The sequence below is a fragment of the Rhododendron vialii genome, chromosome 8a (genome assembly GCF_030253575.1).
Source record: "Rhododendron vialii isolate Sample 1 chromosome 8a, ASM3025357v1".
Classification (NCBI taxonomy): Eukaryota; Viridiplantae; Streptophyta; class Magnoliopsida; order Ericales; family Ericaceae; genus Rhododendron; species Rhododendron vialii.
The window spans coordinates 23,184,644-23,204,070 of NC_080564.1; the positions used below are offsets into that span (position 1 = coordinate 23,184,644).

General features: G+C 45.0%; 2 protein-coding genes across 2 annotated transcripts; both read right to left on the bottom strand.

The window, feature by feature from the left end:
- Window positions 1–5,699: 5,699 nt before the first annotated feature.
- LOC131298660 (uncharacterized) lies at window positions 5,700–7,757 on the bottom strand. The gene is made up of 3 exons (XM_058324136.1): window positions 7,435–7,757; window positions 6,190–7,311; window positions 5,700–6,078 (listed from the first exon to the last, which is right to left on the bottom strand). The coding sequence occupies exons 1-3, from the start codon at window positions 7,755–7,757 to the stop codon at window positions 5,700–5,702; spliced, it is 1,824 nt and encodes a 607-aa protein (XP_058180119.1).
- Window positions 7,758–8,726: 969 nt separating this feature from the next.
- Window positions 8,727–10,055, bottom strand: LOC131298661 (uncharacterized). Its single transcript, XM_058324137.1, has 2 exons — window positions 9,675–10,055; window positions 8,727–9,596 (listed from the first exon to the last, which is right to left on the bottom strand). Exons 1-2 carry the CDS (start codon window positions 10,053–10,055, stop codon window positions 8,727–8,729), a joined length of 1,251 nt encoding a protein of 416 aa, XP_058180120.1.
- Window positions 10,056–19,427: the final 9,372 nt, after the last annotated feature.

Sequence of the window (19,427 nt, forward strand, 5' to 3'; positions counted from 1 at the left end):
CCGTCTATACTTATGTTGGACACTGTTCACCGAGAATAAGTATCGGTGAAAATGAGAGGTAAATATATTATAAGAGATGTTGGCAGACATGCACTTTTCTTTCTTCTGTTCGAAAAACTAGCACCCGCTATCAAATGTTCATTTTGTTTTACTTGTTGCAGAAACGTATGTTCAGATTAAGGAGTCAGCCCATTTTTAAAATTTTTTTATTTGAAGAGAGTTAGGCCAAAGCGAGCCAACCCTTTAAAAGTCCCACAAATTATGTCAGTCATATGTCTTGATAGCCATACAACACCCACCTAACTAGGGCGGGCATGAAATATTTAAAATAGAAGTTCATTAGAAGGGTTAGTGGAGCGAAACCAACCTGTGCGGCCCGTGATTTGTTAATCTGCAACCCTCCTCCGTTGGTTCGTGGGTTTCCTGTCTTCTCCATGAGTCATGCACAGTGAACGCACGACTAAGACTTGGCCGGGGTTACCCAGCAAGGCCCTTCGGCGAGAGGATGAGAGAATGCAGAGAATCAAGAGAGAATTTAGGGTTTTTGATAGCGTAGTGTGTGTACCTCTTTAGAGTTGTCATCCTTCAATATTTATAGAGTCCTCTTAGCTTGCTCTCCAAATACGGGCATGTGCCTTGCACGGGCTAGGTGACATCACTGTAGCGTCATAGCATAGATCTGGTAACCGTTTTGGCATGAGCTGACACATCCTATGTGCGCTCATCATTATCTTTTGGCATAACCGTTTCGGTCGCGTGAGAGAGCATGTGACTCAACGGGTGGCCGAGCCCATTGTCGTGCCGAGCCCCATGCCTGGCCGAGCCCGGTATCAGGCCGAACCGCGCCCGATATATGTTGGCAGGTCTTCATCGCTAATGGTAGCCGAGCCTGAATGACCTATGATGCCGAACCTAAACAACTCGTCTCCGAGCCTCGCTTGGTAAGTCGCCAAATCTCAGCCCAAGTAAGATTCGAGGGCTGGTCGCAGACGATTACGTTCAGCCCGCTACAATAGCCCCTCAATTTCTGCCTTCGCCGAGTGCGCGGTGGAAATTGACGTTTAGCCACAGTCGAACCTGATGTTTGCCGAACGTGACTTGTGATAAAATGAATTTTCTGGCCGAGCTCCATCTATTTTCAGCAACCGTCATGGATGAGCTTTAATGGAGGGGTGCCAGGTGTCCATCTTCGGTTGAGTGTTGCTGACGAAAGGACGGCTGGCAGGCGTGGGGTTCTGCAGGGCTGTTCTATCACTGCCACGCGTCGAATTCTTGTAGGGTCATCAGTTCGGCGGTGCAATGATGGGCGGGAGATTCAAATCTCCAACCCTACCCCTATATAAGGGGCGACGAGAGGAGAGAGAGAGGTTACAAACCCTCTCTCTCTAGAACTCCATAGCCAAAGCTTCTGTCGCTTCCCTTCGTCTTCCAGCTTTGATCCTTAGTATATTTGTTACCAGATCTCGTAGTAAACCCCAGGTATGAGTTCGCTTTTCATCCTTTTTACAGTTTGTGCAATTTTTCATGCTTTTCTCCCTTGTTTTCTTGGGTTTTGGGACTTTTTTTGCTCATAGTGAACAGTACTGACTGGAGATGGACAGACTGTCCATCTCTATCTTCAACTTGTTCTTCCGAGCCCCAGGTTGATAGTGGGGGCTCTGGTTGGTTTGGCCGACGTTGGGGTTGGCCGAACCACAGCATTGGGCTCTATCGACGCTGGTGTTGGCCGAGCCTTACCCTTGATGCAAGCGGTTTTGGCCGACGAAGGGGTTAGCCGAGCCCCTTAGCTCTAGTGTTAGAAATACCCGAGCTTGAGTCCTTTGGGTGAGAGGGTGGGCCAGTAGTGTAGCCGATCGTAGTGAGATCTTTGCCTTCTGGCCGACGACGAGGTTCCTCATTATTTTTTTCTTGTTTTGTTAGGTCTGGCTCACCCGGTCATAGACATCTCTTTCGACTCTGAGAGCTCTGGGGACTTGATAATCCAGGAGTATTTGGAAAGATATAGAAGCCGACGCCCGGCCTCCTCAATTGCTTCAAACATGTCAGTTGACTCTAGTGACTCCAACGCCGAGCGTGATTACGAGTATGGGGGCGACGAGTTCCTTACCGACCCTAAAATTTCCTTCACGAAGTCAACACATTCCGAGGCCGAGCCTTGTCTTGGGCCCGAGGCCGAGTCAAGGTTTCACTCCCAGGCCGAGGCCACATCTTCGGCACGCTCGGGGCACAGTGAAGCCCCATCCGAGGACAGAGAGGTCGCCGACCTCTACGAGAGGGGCCAGGTTTGTCCGTACGCACATTATTTCAGCGGGGAACTTGGGGAATATCAAGATTTTTGTCGAGAATACAACATCCCTGACGATGTTGTGGTCAGTCAAGTGGCAAGTAACCGCATTAAGGATAAATTAGAGGACCGCCCCGAACATGTCACGGTTCCTCTCATGGCCATCTGCGAGGCAGGGCTTCGATTTTCGCTCAACCCTTTTTTGAGGGAACTTCTGGCTCGGTTCAGCCTAGTTCCCCACTTCTTTGCAATTAATAGCTATAGGATCGTAATGTCAGTGATAGCACTGAAGGAGCTCCATGGTCTTGAGTTCACCGTAGCCGACCTTTTCCATACGTACATTATGCCTAGACACGGCCAGATCGAGCGTCGGTACTTGTCGACACGTAGGAATAAGAAGCCTCTAATTGATGGATTGCCTGATACTGAAAAGTGGGCAAATCTCTACGTTGAGGTCAACGGGAACTTTGAGTTCGGGAACCAGTCCGTACGTAGGTACGCTGTGCCGAAGATGAGAGACTTTCGAGGTAGTTATATATATATATATATATTTGCCGATGCCGAGCTTGGTTGTGTTTTATTGTCATTTTTTCTATCGATCGTCGTTACTTCTTGCAGATCACCGAGCCATTACCAAGACTCAGCAGTCGTTGTTCGTCGCGCAACACACTAATGTCATTTTGTCGCAGGCCTGCAGAGATGCACCTACGTTGTTAGGTTACGAACCGTCTTACAGAGGGAAGCTTAGAAGGAGAGAGGAGGCGGGGTAGAGCACACAAAGCAAGGGAGTGGGGCAAGCGAAAGATGTAAACAAGCCGAAGCCGAGAGACAAACGAAAGCAGCCGAGGGTGAAGTTTCCATCGTTTAGGAAGTCTGCAGATTTTTGGTTCCAAGAGAGCTTCAAAATAGACTTCCACACCCCGGGTATAAACGCCCCTCTTTAAACCTTTGCTCTTGTGTCCATAGAAGAAATGGGGAGAAGGAACGTCGTGCGAGTGAACATCAGAGATGGTGCCGTGGTTCGGCAGAAAGATGCTGAGGTAGCCGAGCCTGCTGAGAAAAGACAAAAAATAACTCGTGACCATCTCCCAACGGGGCAACCGACGCCATTTCAAAAGGAGAAAGACCTAATAGAGTCATCCACTATCGACGCATCAACGGATGTGGGGAAGTTGGCGGGCTCGGGTGGCCAAACGGCATTGCAAGAATTTGCACCGTCGTTTGCAATGTCCGGGGGCAGAGTGGTTTCTATCAACGACAGTGTCAAACTGGAGCCTGGGTTGGCCCCTATTGTGCTTCAAGGCTTGGCGTTGCCGAACGATATGAAGAAAGTCCCAGAGGACCTCCAGCTGAGCCTGGTTCACGCTAGTGCATATCTTGTTCAGGTATTGTCCGAGCCTGATCTCTTTCCAAGCTTTTTCCTTCTTTCCAACGTTTCCGAGCTTATGTTCTTTGCGTTGTGTAGGCTGGGCAGGCCCTGCTTCGAGCGATTAACAAGGCCGAGCTCGTCTCAGTGGAGAGAGCTCAGTACTACGACGATCTGAAGGTCGAACGCAAGAAGTCTAGGAGCTATAAGGGCAGTTTGAAAACGGCCAAGGTTCAGATTGCCGAGCTCGAAAGGGAAAGAGATGAAGCCTTAGAGAAGTCCAAGAAGGCCGAGCGTGAGCTCGGTCAAGTACTGAGGAGAGAGAAGAGAAAGATGAAAGAGGTCGACGAGAAAGCGTATCAAGCCGGGTTTGACCGTGCCGGAGCCGAATACATGAGGGATGCCCGAAAGATGGTCAACGAAGCGGTCGAGATGAGGGTGCCTATCTTTTACAAGAAAGGATACAAGGACGGTGTGGCTGCTGCTGCCAGCGCTCTTCAGCTGGAGTCTGACTCGAATCTGTACAAGTCAATTCCGGCACCCGTTGTTCCCGAGCTTGTGCTTCCGTATACCGAGGAAGAGTGTGCGCCTCTGCCTCCCGAGGAGTTCCCCGAGAATGATGATGATGTCGAGGACATCACTGGGGAAGATGCCGAGGGTGGTGATTGTTCTAGTGTGGCAAAAACAGTTGAAGGTGGTGAGAAGGCAGCCGAAGATGCCGAGCGTGAGCCAATGCGTATTGACAAGGATGCTGAGGCCGAGGCTGATGTCCCTTCGGAAAATGTTTCTCCACCTTAGAGTTGATGTCTTTTTTGTTTGAACTTTGCTTAACTTTGATCTTTTGTTGGACTGGACGGCTCCGAGCTTGGAGTTTGCCGTACCAGATGTAATAGTTTGAATGGGGGTCGGCACCAAAAGCGGTTTACTACGCCGTACCTCTGTTAGGTTTTTCCTGTGGTGCTTGCTTTATTTGAATGGATGTTTGATTTCTGATTGGAATCTGCTTTGCTGTTGAATGTTTTCGTACCTTAGGAAAATTTTGATATGATTGCTTGTGTGGGTAATAGATGTCCGTAGCCCCCACTTTGGTCTTGGTTCGGCCAAGTAGTGGAATGAATATCAGAGTAGGGAGTTCGCAACTGTAGCTGGATAGTGGCCGAGCCTGGATCAAAGTAGCATAGTGTAGGTTAGTGCAATGGGTCGCCGAGTTAAAAAGTGTCGTTGGCAGGTGTCCTTGTTTGGGGAGTTATAGTTTGGATGTCCATCATAGAGTTTGATTGTTGAAGCTCGGCCAAGTTGTCGATCCCTAGCGAAGATGATGAAGACTATAGTTTGCCAAAGTTTGTGGGTGGTTTGCTCACCATAACGTGAGTGTAACCGAGCTTTGGCCGACCGTATTATCTTGCCAAGCTGAACCGAAGCCTAAAATTCCAGCCTTAATGTGTGCTTTAGGCTCGGTGGACCGTATGTCATGTTTTATGCTTCTTGAGGGCAGCAACAGAGGCCGAAGCAATTGTTTGTGTGTGTGACCGAAGTCAACGTTTGTGGTTGGCAGAGTGTTGCCGAGGGTAAGTGAGTATTGAAACAGATATAAGAAGAGCACAAACGCCATAATTTCACCAAACAAGCATTTTCTTGATATATGAGACTGAGTACAAGTAAGATAAAAAACTATGGGCCGAAGCCTTTCTTTGAAATGAAGTACGATAGAAAAGTGCGAATGATCGCCGAAAAGATCCTTTAAGATTGTGATCACATATATGCCTTCTTCAGATTCTGTGCATTCCAGGGGTTGGTAAGGATTTTACCATTCATGTCCTTTAGCATGTAAGCACCTTCACCAGCGATTTTGACAACACGAATGGGGCCCTCCCAGTTGGATTTGAATTTCTACTTCTTGCTAGTTTGCACCACCTTTCGCCACACCAAGTCATCTAGTTTGAAAGTCTTGGTTCGAACACTTCGGTTGTAGCATCTTGCCACCTATTGTTGGTATTCGGTGAGCTTTAACTGAGCGTTGTCGCGCTTTTCTTCTGCTAAGATCAGTTCCTATTCTATGGCGTCATCATTAGTCTTTGGGTCGAAGTTTTCTGTTCTCAGAGTGGGGAACTTGGATTCTAGTGGAATTACCGCCTCCATACCGAATGCCATTGAAAAGGGAGTTTGGCCTGTTGAGCGCCGGGGGGTAGAACGGTAAGCCCAAAGAACACGTGGTAGTTCCTCAGCCCATTTTCCTCTCTTGGAGTTTAATCGGCGCTTGATCCCGGCGCAGACAGTCTTGTTTGTTGCCTCGGCTTGTCCATTCCCTTGTGGGTATGCTGGAGTAGAGTTGAAGAAGCGTATCCCAAATTTGACACAGAGGCTGGTGAGGTCTTTACCAATGAATTGGCTTCCGTTGTCTGATACAATGGCGTAAGGGACTCCAAACCTTGTAACAATGTTTCGCCAGACAAATCTGCAAACGTCAGCCTCTGTGATTGTCACAAGAGGCTTGGCCTCTACCCATTTTGAGAAGTAGTCTGTTGCGGTGATCAAGAACTTGAATCCTCCTGGAGCTGTTGGCAGTTTTCCGACGATATCAAGCCCCCATTGTGCAAAGGGCCAAGGACTGGTGATGGGGGAGAGGTTCTGGGCGGGTTGCTTTGGAATGGGAGAAAAAAGTTGGCATGGTCGGCATTTGCGAACAGTGTCTTCACAGTCTTTCTTCATGTTTTTCCAGAAGTATCCCTGACTCAATGCTCGTTGGCAAAGTGATCGGCCGCCGGAGTGGCAGCCACAACTCCCTGAGTGAAGTTCGGCGAGAATCTCTTGAACTTGGGTTGGGTGGACCACGAGGAGATATGGGCCGGAGATAGATTTCCTGTAGAGTTGGCCGCTTTCAGAGAGCCAGTAGTAAGCGGCTTTGTTCCTGATGCGATAAGCTTCCTTTTTGTCTACTGGTAGAGTATCATGTTTGAGAAACACAATTATCTCGTCCATCCAGCTTGGGCCGAGTTCAACGTTGAGAACCTTTGGAGTGGCATCAAAGCTTGGGTGGTCGATGTTGCTGAAGCTGATTGTCCGGAATTCGGTGGCTTTAGAAGCTGAGGCAAGGCCAATGAGTGCGTAGGCATGCGCGTTGTGTTCGCGGTTGATCTGTTCGATTTTGAAATTGTGGAAGTGGGTGATCAGTTCGGCTACGGTTGCCTGGTATTTTGACATCTGCGGATCCCAAGCCTCATAGTCCCCCAGTACTTGGTTAACTATGAGTTGGGAGTCACAGTAAATGACAAGGTTGGAAATTTCCATCGCAACCGCAAAGCGTAAGCCAGCTAGGAGCGCTTCATATTCAGCTTCGTTATTGGTGGCGGGGAAGTCGATGTTGATATCACTTTCGTGTAGTGTTCCACAGGGGGAGACTAGGACGACCCCGGCCCCTGCTCCGTTGCTGTTGGATGCTCCGTCAACATGCAGACGCCAGATGTCACCTTGGAAAAGGTGCCAAGGTTTCGGCAACAATTGATGCTCGGCGACGGTGTGTGTTGGGATGGGTATGTTGAGAAGTTCAGTATCTTCTGGAGTAAGTTTAGTAATGAAGTCAGCAAGAACTTGTCCTTTGATTGCCGTTTGTGGTTCGAAACGGATATCAAAGTTTGCTAGCTCTACTGCCCACTTGAAGACCCTGCTAGATAGATCAGCCTTTCGAAAGAGGCTCTTGAGGGGATGTTCTGTTAAGACAACGATGGGGTGTGATTAGAAGTAGGGCAGGAGTTTCCAAGCAGCTAAAACAAGAGCAAGGGCTAACTTTTCAAGTGGCAGGTAACAAGTTTGAGCTGGGAGAAGCGTCTTGCTTGTGAAGTATATTGGCATGTCAATGGCGCCATCCCGCCGCACGAGTGCAGAACTGGTTGCGTGGGCGGACACGGCGAGGTAGAGATATAAAGTTTCGAACTCCTTGGATTTTACCATCAGAGGGGCCGAGTTTAAGTATTCTTTGAGTTCGGCTAAAGCGGCGTCACAATCCGAAGTCCACTCGAAGCTGCGTCGGCTTTTTCCCTTCAAAGCATGGAAGAATGCGTGGCACTTGTCTGAGGATTTGCTGATGAATCGGTATAGAGCCGCTGCCATATCAGTGAGCCTCTGTATTTCCTTGATTGTCCTTGGTGGGCGCAAATCTTTAACGGCTTTTATTTGGTTAGGGTCGGCTTCAATACCTCTTCGGGTGACTAGGTATCCGAGGAATTTTCCCGCGCTTACCCCGAATGCGCATTTTTCGGGATTCAGCCGTAGCTTGTGTAGTTTGAGGATTTCAAAAACTTCGGCCAAGTCTCGTAGGTGGTTGGATCCCTTCTTGCTTTTGATGACCAGGTCATCAATGTAAGCTTCCACGGTGTGGCCGATTTGTTTTTGCAACATCTTGAATATTGCTCTGTTGAATGTTGTGCCTGAATTCTTGAGTCCAAAGGGCATGACGCGGTAGCAGAAGATGCCATATGGTGTGATGAAAACAGTTTTCTCCATGTCGTCGGGGTTCATGGCAATTTGGTGGTAGCCACGGTAGGCGTCGAGGAAGCTTAACCGAGCGTGGCCTGCTGTTGCGTCCACAAGTTGATCAATCTACGGGAGTGGGAACCAATCCTTTGGACAAGCGTCGTTGAGATTGGTATAATCCACGCAAACTCGCCATTTGCCATTTTTCTTTTTGACGACCACCGTGTTGGACAACCATGTTGAGTATTGTACTTCTTGGATGGCATTGGCTTCCAGCAGACGCTTGACCTCTTCGATGACGGCGTCGGCATGTTCGGCTGCAGAACGCCGTGCCTTCTGGATGACAGGTTTAGCGTCTTTCTTGATGTTGAGAGAGTGACTGATGAAACTGGGATCGACCCCCAGCATTTCGTTGGGGGTCCAGGCAAAGACTTCTATATTTTTCTTGAGGTATTGAAACATTTCTTCGCGGTCAACCTCGCTGATGGAAGAGCTGATTAAGAAGAATCGGGAGCCATCCTCGTTGATTGACATTTGGACGAGGTCCTTTTCTGCTTTGTCTTCGGCTAGCTGGCCGACGTCGTCGATCATGGTGATGTCTGGAATTTAGACCCATTGCACTTGCTTGGCTTTGGTGGAATTGTGGACGGCTGAGACGTAGCACTTTTTGGAGGCTATTTGGTCACCTCGTAGATCCTCTTGTCTTCCATTGATCCCGATGAAGCGAACGACCTGGTGGTAGGTTGAGGCGATTGCTTGCATGTCGTGTAGCCAGGTTCGGCCGAGAATTGCGTTGTATGGGCTTGGTACGTTGACGACAATGAACTCGACGCTCAATGTTTTCGAGCCAACGACGACTCGTAGGAAGATTCGACCAAGTGGCCAAACGGGTGCTCCGTTGAATCCAATGAGGGGTACTTCGACGGGTTGCAAAGCTGTTTCTGGGAGATTAAGCTTTTTGAATAAGTCATAGTACATGACCTCCACCGAGCTTCCCTGATCGACCAGGACGCGCTTGATGTCATGTACTCCGATTTGGACGGTTACAACGAGGGCGTCGGAGTGTGGTTTTTGCACACGTTCAAGATTGCGCTCGGTAAAGTTGATTGTCCATTTGGGTAACTTTTCTTGTCGTGGACGTTTGGATCCAGGTCCTACCGCGAGTACCTGCTTGGAAGTTGATGCGTGACTGAGGTCGGCCTGAATATTTGATTCAAATTCCTTTGTTACGGGGCCGTGGATAACGTGTATCGTCGGCCGTGGTTCATTTGGTTTAGGATTGCCAGCAGGTGGACGGGTGGGTGTCTTGGTTTGGTCGATGTACTGATCGAGATGGCCTTGTGCTGCCAGACGCTCCAATAGGGATTTGTAAGGTGTGCATGCGGTTGTGTAATGACCGAGCTCATTGTGGTACAAGCACTTTTTCTGTGGGTTCTGATCTGCTTGACCAGTGTCTGTGCCCAGCTTTCCCGTTGGCTATTCGAACCAAGGTTGCCTCATGATCTCTTTCAAAAAGGACCAGATGGGTTCTTTAAAGTGTGTGGTTTCGGCCACATAGTCATGTGCTTTCGACTGGCGCTTTTTTCCTTCCTTGATGTTGTGGACAAGTTTCTTTGGCTGAGGTTGCTGCGTTGTGACTGGTGCTGGCAGCTGAGATGTGACCGTTGGAAAGCTTGTAGTTGAATTCGTCAGCCCTTGAGCAGCACGGTCCGCGTAAAATTCTTCAAGAGCGCAGAAACGTTCCACGATGCGCATCAACTCACCCATCCCATGAGGTGGTCGAATAGCAAGTTCATCTAGAATTTTACTATTGATTTCCAAGCCGTTTTTGAAGGTTCTTGCGGCCCAATACTCATCGATTCCAGAAATTTTGTTGAACAGTTGCCAGTATCGTTCGGCGTACTGACGAAGAGTTTCGGATGGGAGTTTCCGCATTTGGGACAATGACTCAGGCTCCTTGGCCGTCCTGTTGCTTGTGATGAAGCGGGTGTTGAAAGCTCGCTCAAGGTCGGCTAGGTTCCGTATGGATGCAGCGGGCAATTTGTTGAACCACTGGAGCCCAAGGGAGCCGAGGCTGGACGGGAATGCTTTGCATTTGATTTCGTCCTTTGTGGTGCATAGCTCAATGGTTTGACGAAAGTGAATTAGGTGGGTGTAGGCTTCGCATGTGGTCGGATCGAACTTTGTAAACTTTGGTAAGTGGAAGTTGGGTTCGGTCGTTGTGTTGATTATGTGGGGTGTGAAGGGAGAAACGCCGAGATCCTTCAGCTGCTGCTCAAAACCGGGGCGCGGTGGCTTGCCGTGCTCATCCGTCTTTGTCCTCTTGGAGTCTCTGTCGGGAGACTTTTCACGGTTTCGATGCCGGAGTTTGTCTCGTAAGTCCGCTGTCACCTAGCGATGTCCGTCAACCGTTTCTCCTTTGTCCTTAATGGATTTGGTTTTGTTGTTCGACTCGTCAATACGCACACCTTTTCCGTTTCGTCGAGCCGGGTTGCTGTTGTCGAACTTTTCTGCAGGGATTTCCCCGAGTCGTTCAGATACATGGCATCTGGTCTCCACTGAATCTCGGCTACAGTGGGAAACCGTTGTGCGAGAGAATTCTGCGCGACCATTCGAGTATGTGCTTGTAAACGACTCGGTATCCCTAGTGTTGGTTCGATCGTGGTGGCCCTTTGAGCGGTGTGTTCCAGATGTCGTGTTTCGCTTGTAAAGTATGATCTCCCTCGCATCACCAGGATCTGGTGGGATGCCAAGGCGGTCCTTGACGGAGCCGCGTTGGCCGGTTTCTTGAAGACGTTCTTGTGGCGGTGGTGTTTGCTTTCGTTGCCTCCCGCTGATCTAGATGTAGTGGGAGCGACGTCTTGCTGCATCTGTTGTTTCATTTGGGCAACTTCCACTCTCAGAGCTGCCAGCTCGTTGTCCCTATCTTCGTCGCGACGTTGTAACAAGCAGATGTAGGCCGTTGTTACATCGTCCGCTACTGGGGAGAGGCCTAAACTGGGGGGGGATTGAAATGGACATGTGCCTTTCTGAAAACGGTGTAAGGATTGTGTTTCCATTGGCATCTTTAGCCCTTGAAACGGTGACGTCTGCCAGATCTGCGCCCATGGTAATCGAAGCTGTAGTGGTTTTTTAAAGGAGGAGAGGATGGGCTGACGGAGGTTTGAGCTGTTTGGATCAGAAGTTTTGGTTTCACGTCGGGTTCACCAATTGTGCGGCCCGTGATTCGTTAATCTGCAACCCTCCTCCGTTGGTTCGTGGGTTTCCTGTCTTCTCCCTGAGTCCTGCACAGTGAACGCACGACTAAGACCTGGCCGGGGTTACCCAGCAAGGCCCTCCGGCGAGAGGATGAGAGAATGCAGAGAATCAAGAGAGAATTTAGGGTTTTTGATAGCGTAGTGTATGTACCTCTTTAGGGTTGTCATCCTTCAATATTTATAGAGTCCCTTTAGCTTGCTCTCCAAATACGGGCATGTGCCTTGCACGGGCTAGGTGACGTCGCTGTAGCGTCATAGCATAGATCTGGTAACCGTTTTGGCACGAGCTGGCACATCCCATGTGTGCTCATCATTATCTTTTGGCATAACCGTTTCGGTCACGTGGGAGAGCACGTGACTCAACGGGTGGCTGAGCCCATTGTCGTGCCGAGCCCCATGCCTGGTCGAGCCCGGTATCAGGCCGAACCAGCCGGCCGAACCGCACCCGATATATGCTGGCGGGTCTTCACCGCTAATGGTAGCCGAGCCTGAACGACCTATGATGCCGAACCTAAACAACTCGTCTTCGAGCCTCGCTTGGTAAGTCGCTGAATCTCAGCCCAAGTAAGGTTCAAGGGTTGGTCGCGGACGATTACGTTCGACCCGCTACACAACCGACCCTTTTTAAGGAGTCAGCCCGTGAGTGAGTATTGGTTATGCTTTCTGCATTACAAAATTCATACGCATGTATAACCAGCCCCCACATGTTTAAGGAAACATTACGTAAATGATTAAACATTAAAAATAGCAGTAGTGTGCAACTTATGATTTTACATGTTTCGTGAGTTTGTTTTTAAATGGTATAAGTCTCCCTTCAAATTACTCCCTCCGTTCCTATTTAATTGTTCACTATAATTTTGCGTGCATTTTCAACAGCTTATATCTCTCAACGTATATTATTAAAAATATGCAATATGGATCTTGTTTGATAGTTCTCATTTTTTTCTATAAGACAATGATTTCAAAAACATAAAATGTAATATACGTCGAGAGATATAAGTCGCTAAAAATGCACGCAAAATCGTAGTGGACAATTAAATAGGGACGGAGGGAGTACTACACAGTATTGGTATAAGTGTGTAACTTGAACTGGTGTGGTGCTGTAAACATCCGAGATTTTGCTGCAAATTAGGCACCTGTTGCGTTTGAAGAATAACTGGCATCATGGTAGTGGCCTGAGACTTAGGCGTTTGTTCCATCCTATGGTCTTTGGTTTGATTCTCCATATCAGCAACTCTTGAGACTACCTCATCCTCACGTATAAGCGTGTGAAATGGCTATGGGAGGGGTTGTATTTCATGTTGCATGCAAGCTGGCACAGTTAACCCTGCACAGTCTGCACTGCCCCCCCCAACCAACAAAAGAAAAAAAAACCTTAGTAAAGCATTAACAGGTTGAATTTGGGCACCTGCGTGTTTCAAGCTTGTGTATGGTTCCTATGTTTCTGTTCTTTGGTGTGCACATATTCCTTTTGTTCTTCGTGTGAAATCGTTTTCACGTTTACTCGCATTCTTTTTCATTGGGTAGGGAGTTATACACTCTCTTTATTTTCAAACATTTTCGTTTTCTTGTTTAATTTTTGGAGTTGGATACTCTCCTGTCTCTTCCTTGAAAGGGATTGGACGATCTTAACGGACTTATTATATATGATGATTCAAATTGTTCATTTCTCAACGGACTTATTATGATGATTCAAATTGTTCATTTTTTAGGCATAGTCAAGAATATCAATCATGCTATAGATTGTATTGAGCATGCTTTTTGATATGATTTGAAATAGGAGTACATTTATTTTGAAACTAAATTTGTTTTGGAACTTTTTTTTTCTATGTACAACCAATGTGACTTTTGATATGCCTAATGGTATCAACGAGATCTAAAAGAAATGGTTCCTATCATTAAAGGGAGCCGGAGAGTGCTCACAAGTGTGTTAGACCAATGGATGGACCGGAGGGGATCAAATTCCCAAATTTTCATACGTAAAAGTGGTAGTGCTTGTTAGTGATTTATGTGCAAAATACTTGCGCCATATATTATCCACTCCTTTGTTAGTTATGAAAATCTTGTGATGTACCATCATGGTTTTTTATTTTTTATTTTGAAGAACTTCATTCATTACTTTTCACCTCCGGTACGTATGCAATTATATTACATGCACCTTGTGTTGCAATCATGCACATTGTGGTAAAGTCATGCAATAAACCACTTCATTTAAATATTATAGTGAAAAATCGTGTAGCTCTTTATTTTTAAAAAAATAATTAAAGTAATAATTACTACATTTAAAGATGAAAGCTATTTTGTACTCCTACAAAAGAAAGTTATACAAAAATAGGCCCTATATAGCCCGAGCTCAAACCTAAGCCCAAGTCCATACTCTTAATCCATATATGTTAGGGTAAAGAGCTTGTGGTGTTGAGCTTTCTCCGATCGAGTCTTAGGTAATAAGGTGGCTGGGTTGATGTGTCTTGGATGAGGGTGGGTCCTGCACAGATAACACCCGTGTTAGTGCCCAAACCCGGATCGTGGGAGTCCAGAATGGGCACTCCGACGGTCAAGTAAGTACGAGGAAAGAAAAGCTTTCAAAATAGTGTTTAGGGTTTTAGAGGGTAAGAATTCAATCACCTTTATCTCTAGGAGGGGACTGCTCCTTTTATAGATAGAGGAAACGTGAAGGCCAACCCACGTACATGAATCACGCGCTCCATGATTGGCTCTTCAATCGTGGCACCAAATTAGGTTCGCAATCTCAGCCTTGACGATCCTCACGATCTGCTCATGTAATTAAGAAAACCTAATCATGCCATTTGCCACCCCTACTTAACTCTTCCTGACTTCCACTTCAAGTCAGGGAGCAGGTGAATGATCAACGCTGGTAAATGATCTTGGTTCGGCTAGAATGGTTCAACAGATGCATAGCTCCTGTATACTGCTGAACTAGTCGGCCTTTGTGTACAAGTTTGGGTTAGCCATCTTGATATGGCCCGCTCTGCCGAGCCGCTCCCACTATAGAGCTCTTAATCCATATATGTTAAGGTAAAGAGCTGAGCCTATGCCTAAATATTTTGACATGGGCGAACATGACCTAAGCCGAAATTTTGACGGGAGCTTAATGAGCTTGAGTTGGACTAGCACAAACCCAATGATTTGTGGTTTGAGTCAAATTTACACCCCTAGTAGCAAAGCATTTGGATGCTAGTATTGTTTATTTACTTTTGAGTGATGTGTGAGTGAGGTGAAAGAAAATAAAATAAGGCTGCAAGGACTGCGCAGTCCTTGCAGCCTTATTTTACTTTCTTTCACCTCACTCACACATCACTCAAAAGTAAATAAACATACATCACACATATACCACACAAAAGAAACAGCTATCATGAGCACATGGTCGTCATTTCAAATAATTGATTGCATCTTCTAAATCATCAGAACCATTCCCTCCAGAATAGCCTTCTTCAGTTCTGTCGGTCAAGTAATAATGGTCCAAAAGATAGCGAATATTATAGCGCCATTCTTCCGGATATGTATCATTGAATTTTCAATTTGCAGTTTCATAATGGATGAGAGATGAGGGAACTTCTGCAAACGTTAATCCATTCTGTAACGCCCTTAAATTTTGGTCAATAAAAATTTCGTTAAATATTTGAATTTTATTTTTACTTTTTATATTCCTTCTATATTTCCGATATTTCGTGATAATTAGATTTTCGTTCCTAAATTTTAACCATTGGCTAAGTAGTTTTCCGAGCACATAGAACTAGATTCTAAACCGATTAGTTAGAAACCAACTACCTAGTTCCTTGGATCCTTTACCCATTGGGTAATAACCGTTAAGGAAGTTAATGACCCTTGGGTAATAGAGTCTTTTGACCAATAAAGTACCGATGTGACTAGAAAATCTTCTAATAAAGTTGATTTGACTAGTCATAATAAAGAAATCTTGTACCTTGTTTCCTAGAAGCCAACCTTGTCACTTCAAACTTACTTTATTCTTTATCCATTGGTCCATAATGGTTAGGGTAATTTTTGTCCATTGGACAATAAGCTTTTCATTATAATATTTGACTAAAAGTACATGTAGTCTTTTCAAAATCTTATTTTAAAGATAAAAAGTACTTGTACTTCTTTTATTCCATTGGTTAATACCATTAGTCATTCTTTAATTGACTTGTACTTGAAAGACTAGAAGATTTAACTTGTACCTTGAGATTCTTTTGTACTTTAATATTATAGTTTAATAAAAACATGTGCTTATTTGATTTCTTTTATGAGGGAATCTTGTACTTGCAATCTAGAAAGATTCATATAGTACTTAATTGTAGTTTTACTTGGTTATATACATATATATATATATATATATATATGTGTGTGTGTGTGTGTGTGTGTGTGTGTGTATACTAGCATGAGAGAGAGAGAGAGCCGTGGGAGAGAGAGAGAGAGAGAGAGAGAGAGAGAGGGAGGCCGGTTGGGAGAGGTAAGAGAAAGTGAGGTGTGTGCTAGTGTGTAGTACACTCCAAGCTACTTAATAGCCTTAAGCCTATTTGCCTAATGACAACCTATTGATGGGCCATTATGACACAATCCTAGCCTTTGTTAGCCTAAGATTTGACTACAAGCTAGATCTAGGTTGTAATTACCTAGATTCACCTAAAAAGCCTAAGATCTTACTTGATTCTATAGCTTTACACCTAAGATATGATTGGACAAGGCATGGCATGACATGTGATGTGATTTGACAACTTAATGGAGCAAATCCATGGAGGATTTGGAGAGAGAGAGGGCCGGCAATGAGAGGGAAGGGAGAGCCCAAGATTTTGGCTATAAATAGCACCCCATGTTTCTCATTCAACTCACACCTTCACCTAGCAACTTCTCTCTCTAGAAAATCCTAGTGTTCTAGTTTGTTCTTACTTTGTTATTGAGTGTTCTTGAGTTCTTCAAGAAACTCATCCAAAGCCGCCACTAGACCGCCACCCGATCACCCTTCGATCCATAAAGTAGAGCAGTGTTAGTCAAGAAGAAGTTTCGAGAGAAATCATTCTCTTTCGAAGCTCCCAAAGGCATACCGTAGGAAGTTACTCCGTCCGACCACCGACTAACCTTCCGTAGCCGTTACTACCGCCTAGAAGAACGGTAAGGAAATCCTTACTTACTTTCTATTTACTTACTTACTCAAGTATAACGTTGTTGTTTTGAATTGCCAAGAAAGAACGGTTTTCGAAAAGTTAAAACTTTACTATTTGGATCGAAGTATTCGTATTTTGATATTTCAAGGAGTTTGAGTTGCATATGTGAATTGATTGTGTTACTTGTGGTATATTATGGAGTTGGATAATCTTGTTAGATTCATGCTTGCTTTTGTCCTACCGCGGAGTCTTTGCATGTAAACGAGACACGAGAACTGAGAAAGTAGAAACATGGCACCTAGGGTGTGATTAATGAAATGAAATGTTTTCCGAGGAAGGAAATATTTTGAAACTACATTATGACCGGTTTTGGTTGCATAATGTGAGTTGTATGTGTGCGTGTAAAAGAAAGATTTGTGAAAAACCCAATGAGAACCCGGAGCGGCGGAATCATTGTGGAGATACTCGGGAACCCGGAGCGGCGGAACCGAGGGATGAATTTTCGAAAACCCAAATGGGAACCCGGAGCGGCGGAATCGAGGGTTTTGAATTGTGGCTTGGTTATCCGCGGAGAGGAGCCAATGCAATTGTGTGCCAATGGGAACCCGGTGCGGCGGAACCATTGTGAGGATACTCGGGAACCCGGAATGGCAGAACCAAGGTTGGGTGTGTTAAACAAATGATTTTGAAAAGATGGATCGGTAAGTGAAAATGTTGACACAGTTTACGATGAGTCGCGTAGGAGAAACTCAGAAAATCTTGGACACCAACGATAGTTGATTAACGAATATGGATGTGTCATTGTTCGCTGTGTATACATGTATCATGTGGAAATCGATGATTGTATAACCTGTTGTTTGTAAGTAATGGGTTAACAGGTATGTGATTGTTCTGCTGAGCTTTTGTAGCTCATGGTGTTACCTTTGGTGACCCTGATATATTATATCGGTGGCGACGCTGGTATAATGTGTCAGACCTTGTAGATGTTCAAGGCGAACAGTTCACCGTGGAAGCTTTTGGAGCAGAGGAGCTTGCTAGGATGGAAGAGCAGGCAGAGTAGTATTAGGAACCCTAGTTTCCTTCTTTGTTGAGTAAATGTACCCTTTACTTATGATGTATTTATGATATAATAATGAGCCAGACTCTTTTTATTATGTAATAAATGCCTCATTAACGAACCCAAAATTCGGGGCGTTACACATTCAATAAACATAGTGTTTGAGTCATGACAAGATATATAATTCCCACTGTTGATCTGGATTCTTTGAGACTCTAGATATGCAGAGAGGAATACAGTGTGATATTCCTTTCACCAAGTGATAGAACCATCTGGATTAGGAAGACTCCTGTTGTTGCGAGTTGTCCAAAAAATAAATTAGAGATTTCTGCCTGCGCTGTTAGGAATTCTTCTGATCTCCTGTTGGCAAAAAGGTATACTTCCGAAGAGTAAGAAGAATTTCAAAAAGAAATTTTCTGGAGGATGAATCTGATTGAATGCCGCATGTGCTAAATAAACCAATACTGTAGATTTATTAAAACAAACACTTATAGTATAAATATCTACTAAATACCATAAAAAGGAGATAGACTTCCTTCTTGAAATAAAAGACATTGCGATCATATATTTTAAATTGGGTGAGAAATGGGTAGACAGGATGGAAAGGTAAACCTCATACGGGACTTTCATCAAGACCATACTTGAAAATGTAGAGATGTTGAAGATTTTGACACATTTGACACATCTGAAAAGACGGGTTTACTCCAAATATGACACTGAAGGTGGACATGAAGACTAACTGGGTGGAAACAGGAAATCATTGAAAAACAACCAGGAACAAATGAATGTGGTTTTGTTTTTGAAAACTAGTTGATTTCTTTTTATGAGCCTTGACAGAAAATTTGGGAGGACATTTGTTTTTCCCTTTATGTGAACTGCATAAAAACTCCAATTGGAAAACCTATTTGCCCATCTGAGCAACTGTGCCTTTGGGAGGTGCTTTTGTTTGAATTTGAGTATGCTAGGAAAACTCATTATATCAGTCTCAATCGGGAAATGATGACCAATTAGATGAAATTCAAACTTCTCAATACTCCTTTTAATTGTCAGGATCTCTTTGTAAGGAGAGTGATAATGAAGCTTTGCTGGAGAGAACGCACCACTCTTGTATCCACAGATTCTGCGCTTTTGGTTTATGTTTTCTTCCAAAAGAACTGCTCCCCAATATAAATAAGAGGCATCTGTCTGAAGTACTATTTTTCCATATGAAGGTATGGTTAATGAAGGAAGGGTTTTGGCTATGGTTTTGTGGTCTTTGACAGCTTTAGTACAATGGGTTGACCAAGGAGGAGAGTTTATCTTTAGTAGAGCTAAGAGAGGAGTACGGTATTGGACAAGGTTGGGGATGAAATCAGCCATATAGTTAACAATTCCAAAGAACTATTGAACTTATTTGACTGTGAGATTTTCATCCGGAAAATGATCAAGTTGAGAAGCTATATGAGACTGAAGGGTATATTGACCTTTAGAGATATACATCCCTAAAAAATCAATCTCTGGTTGGGCAAGAAACATCTTTTTCTTTGAGCAGCATGATACCATGAGTTTGAACTAGGGAATGGAAAGTTATAGTAAGAGAACATGAGACTCAATATCTGAAAAAAGAGAGCAGAATATCATCAATGTAGATAAGTGTTGAGGATAAAATGAGAGCAAATACCCATATCATGACCTTTAGAAACAAGGATGGAGCTGTTTTAAGTCCAAAAGGCGTGACTAACCACTGAAAGTGGTGATCTGGAATGCAAAAACCAGTTTTTGGACGATCATTTGGATGGATGCCCATTTGCCAGAAACCTGCTTTTAAGTCAAATTTTGAAAAAAATTGAGTTTTAGGCAAGTTTACAAAAAGAACACTTCGCCAAGGAAG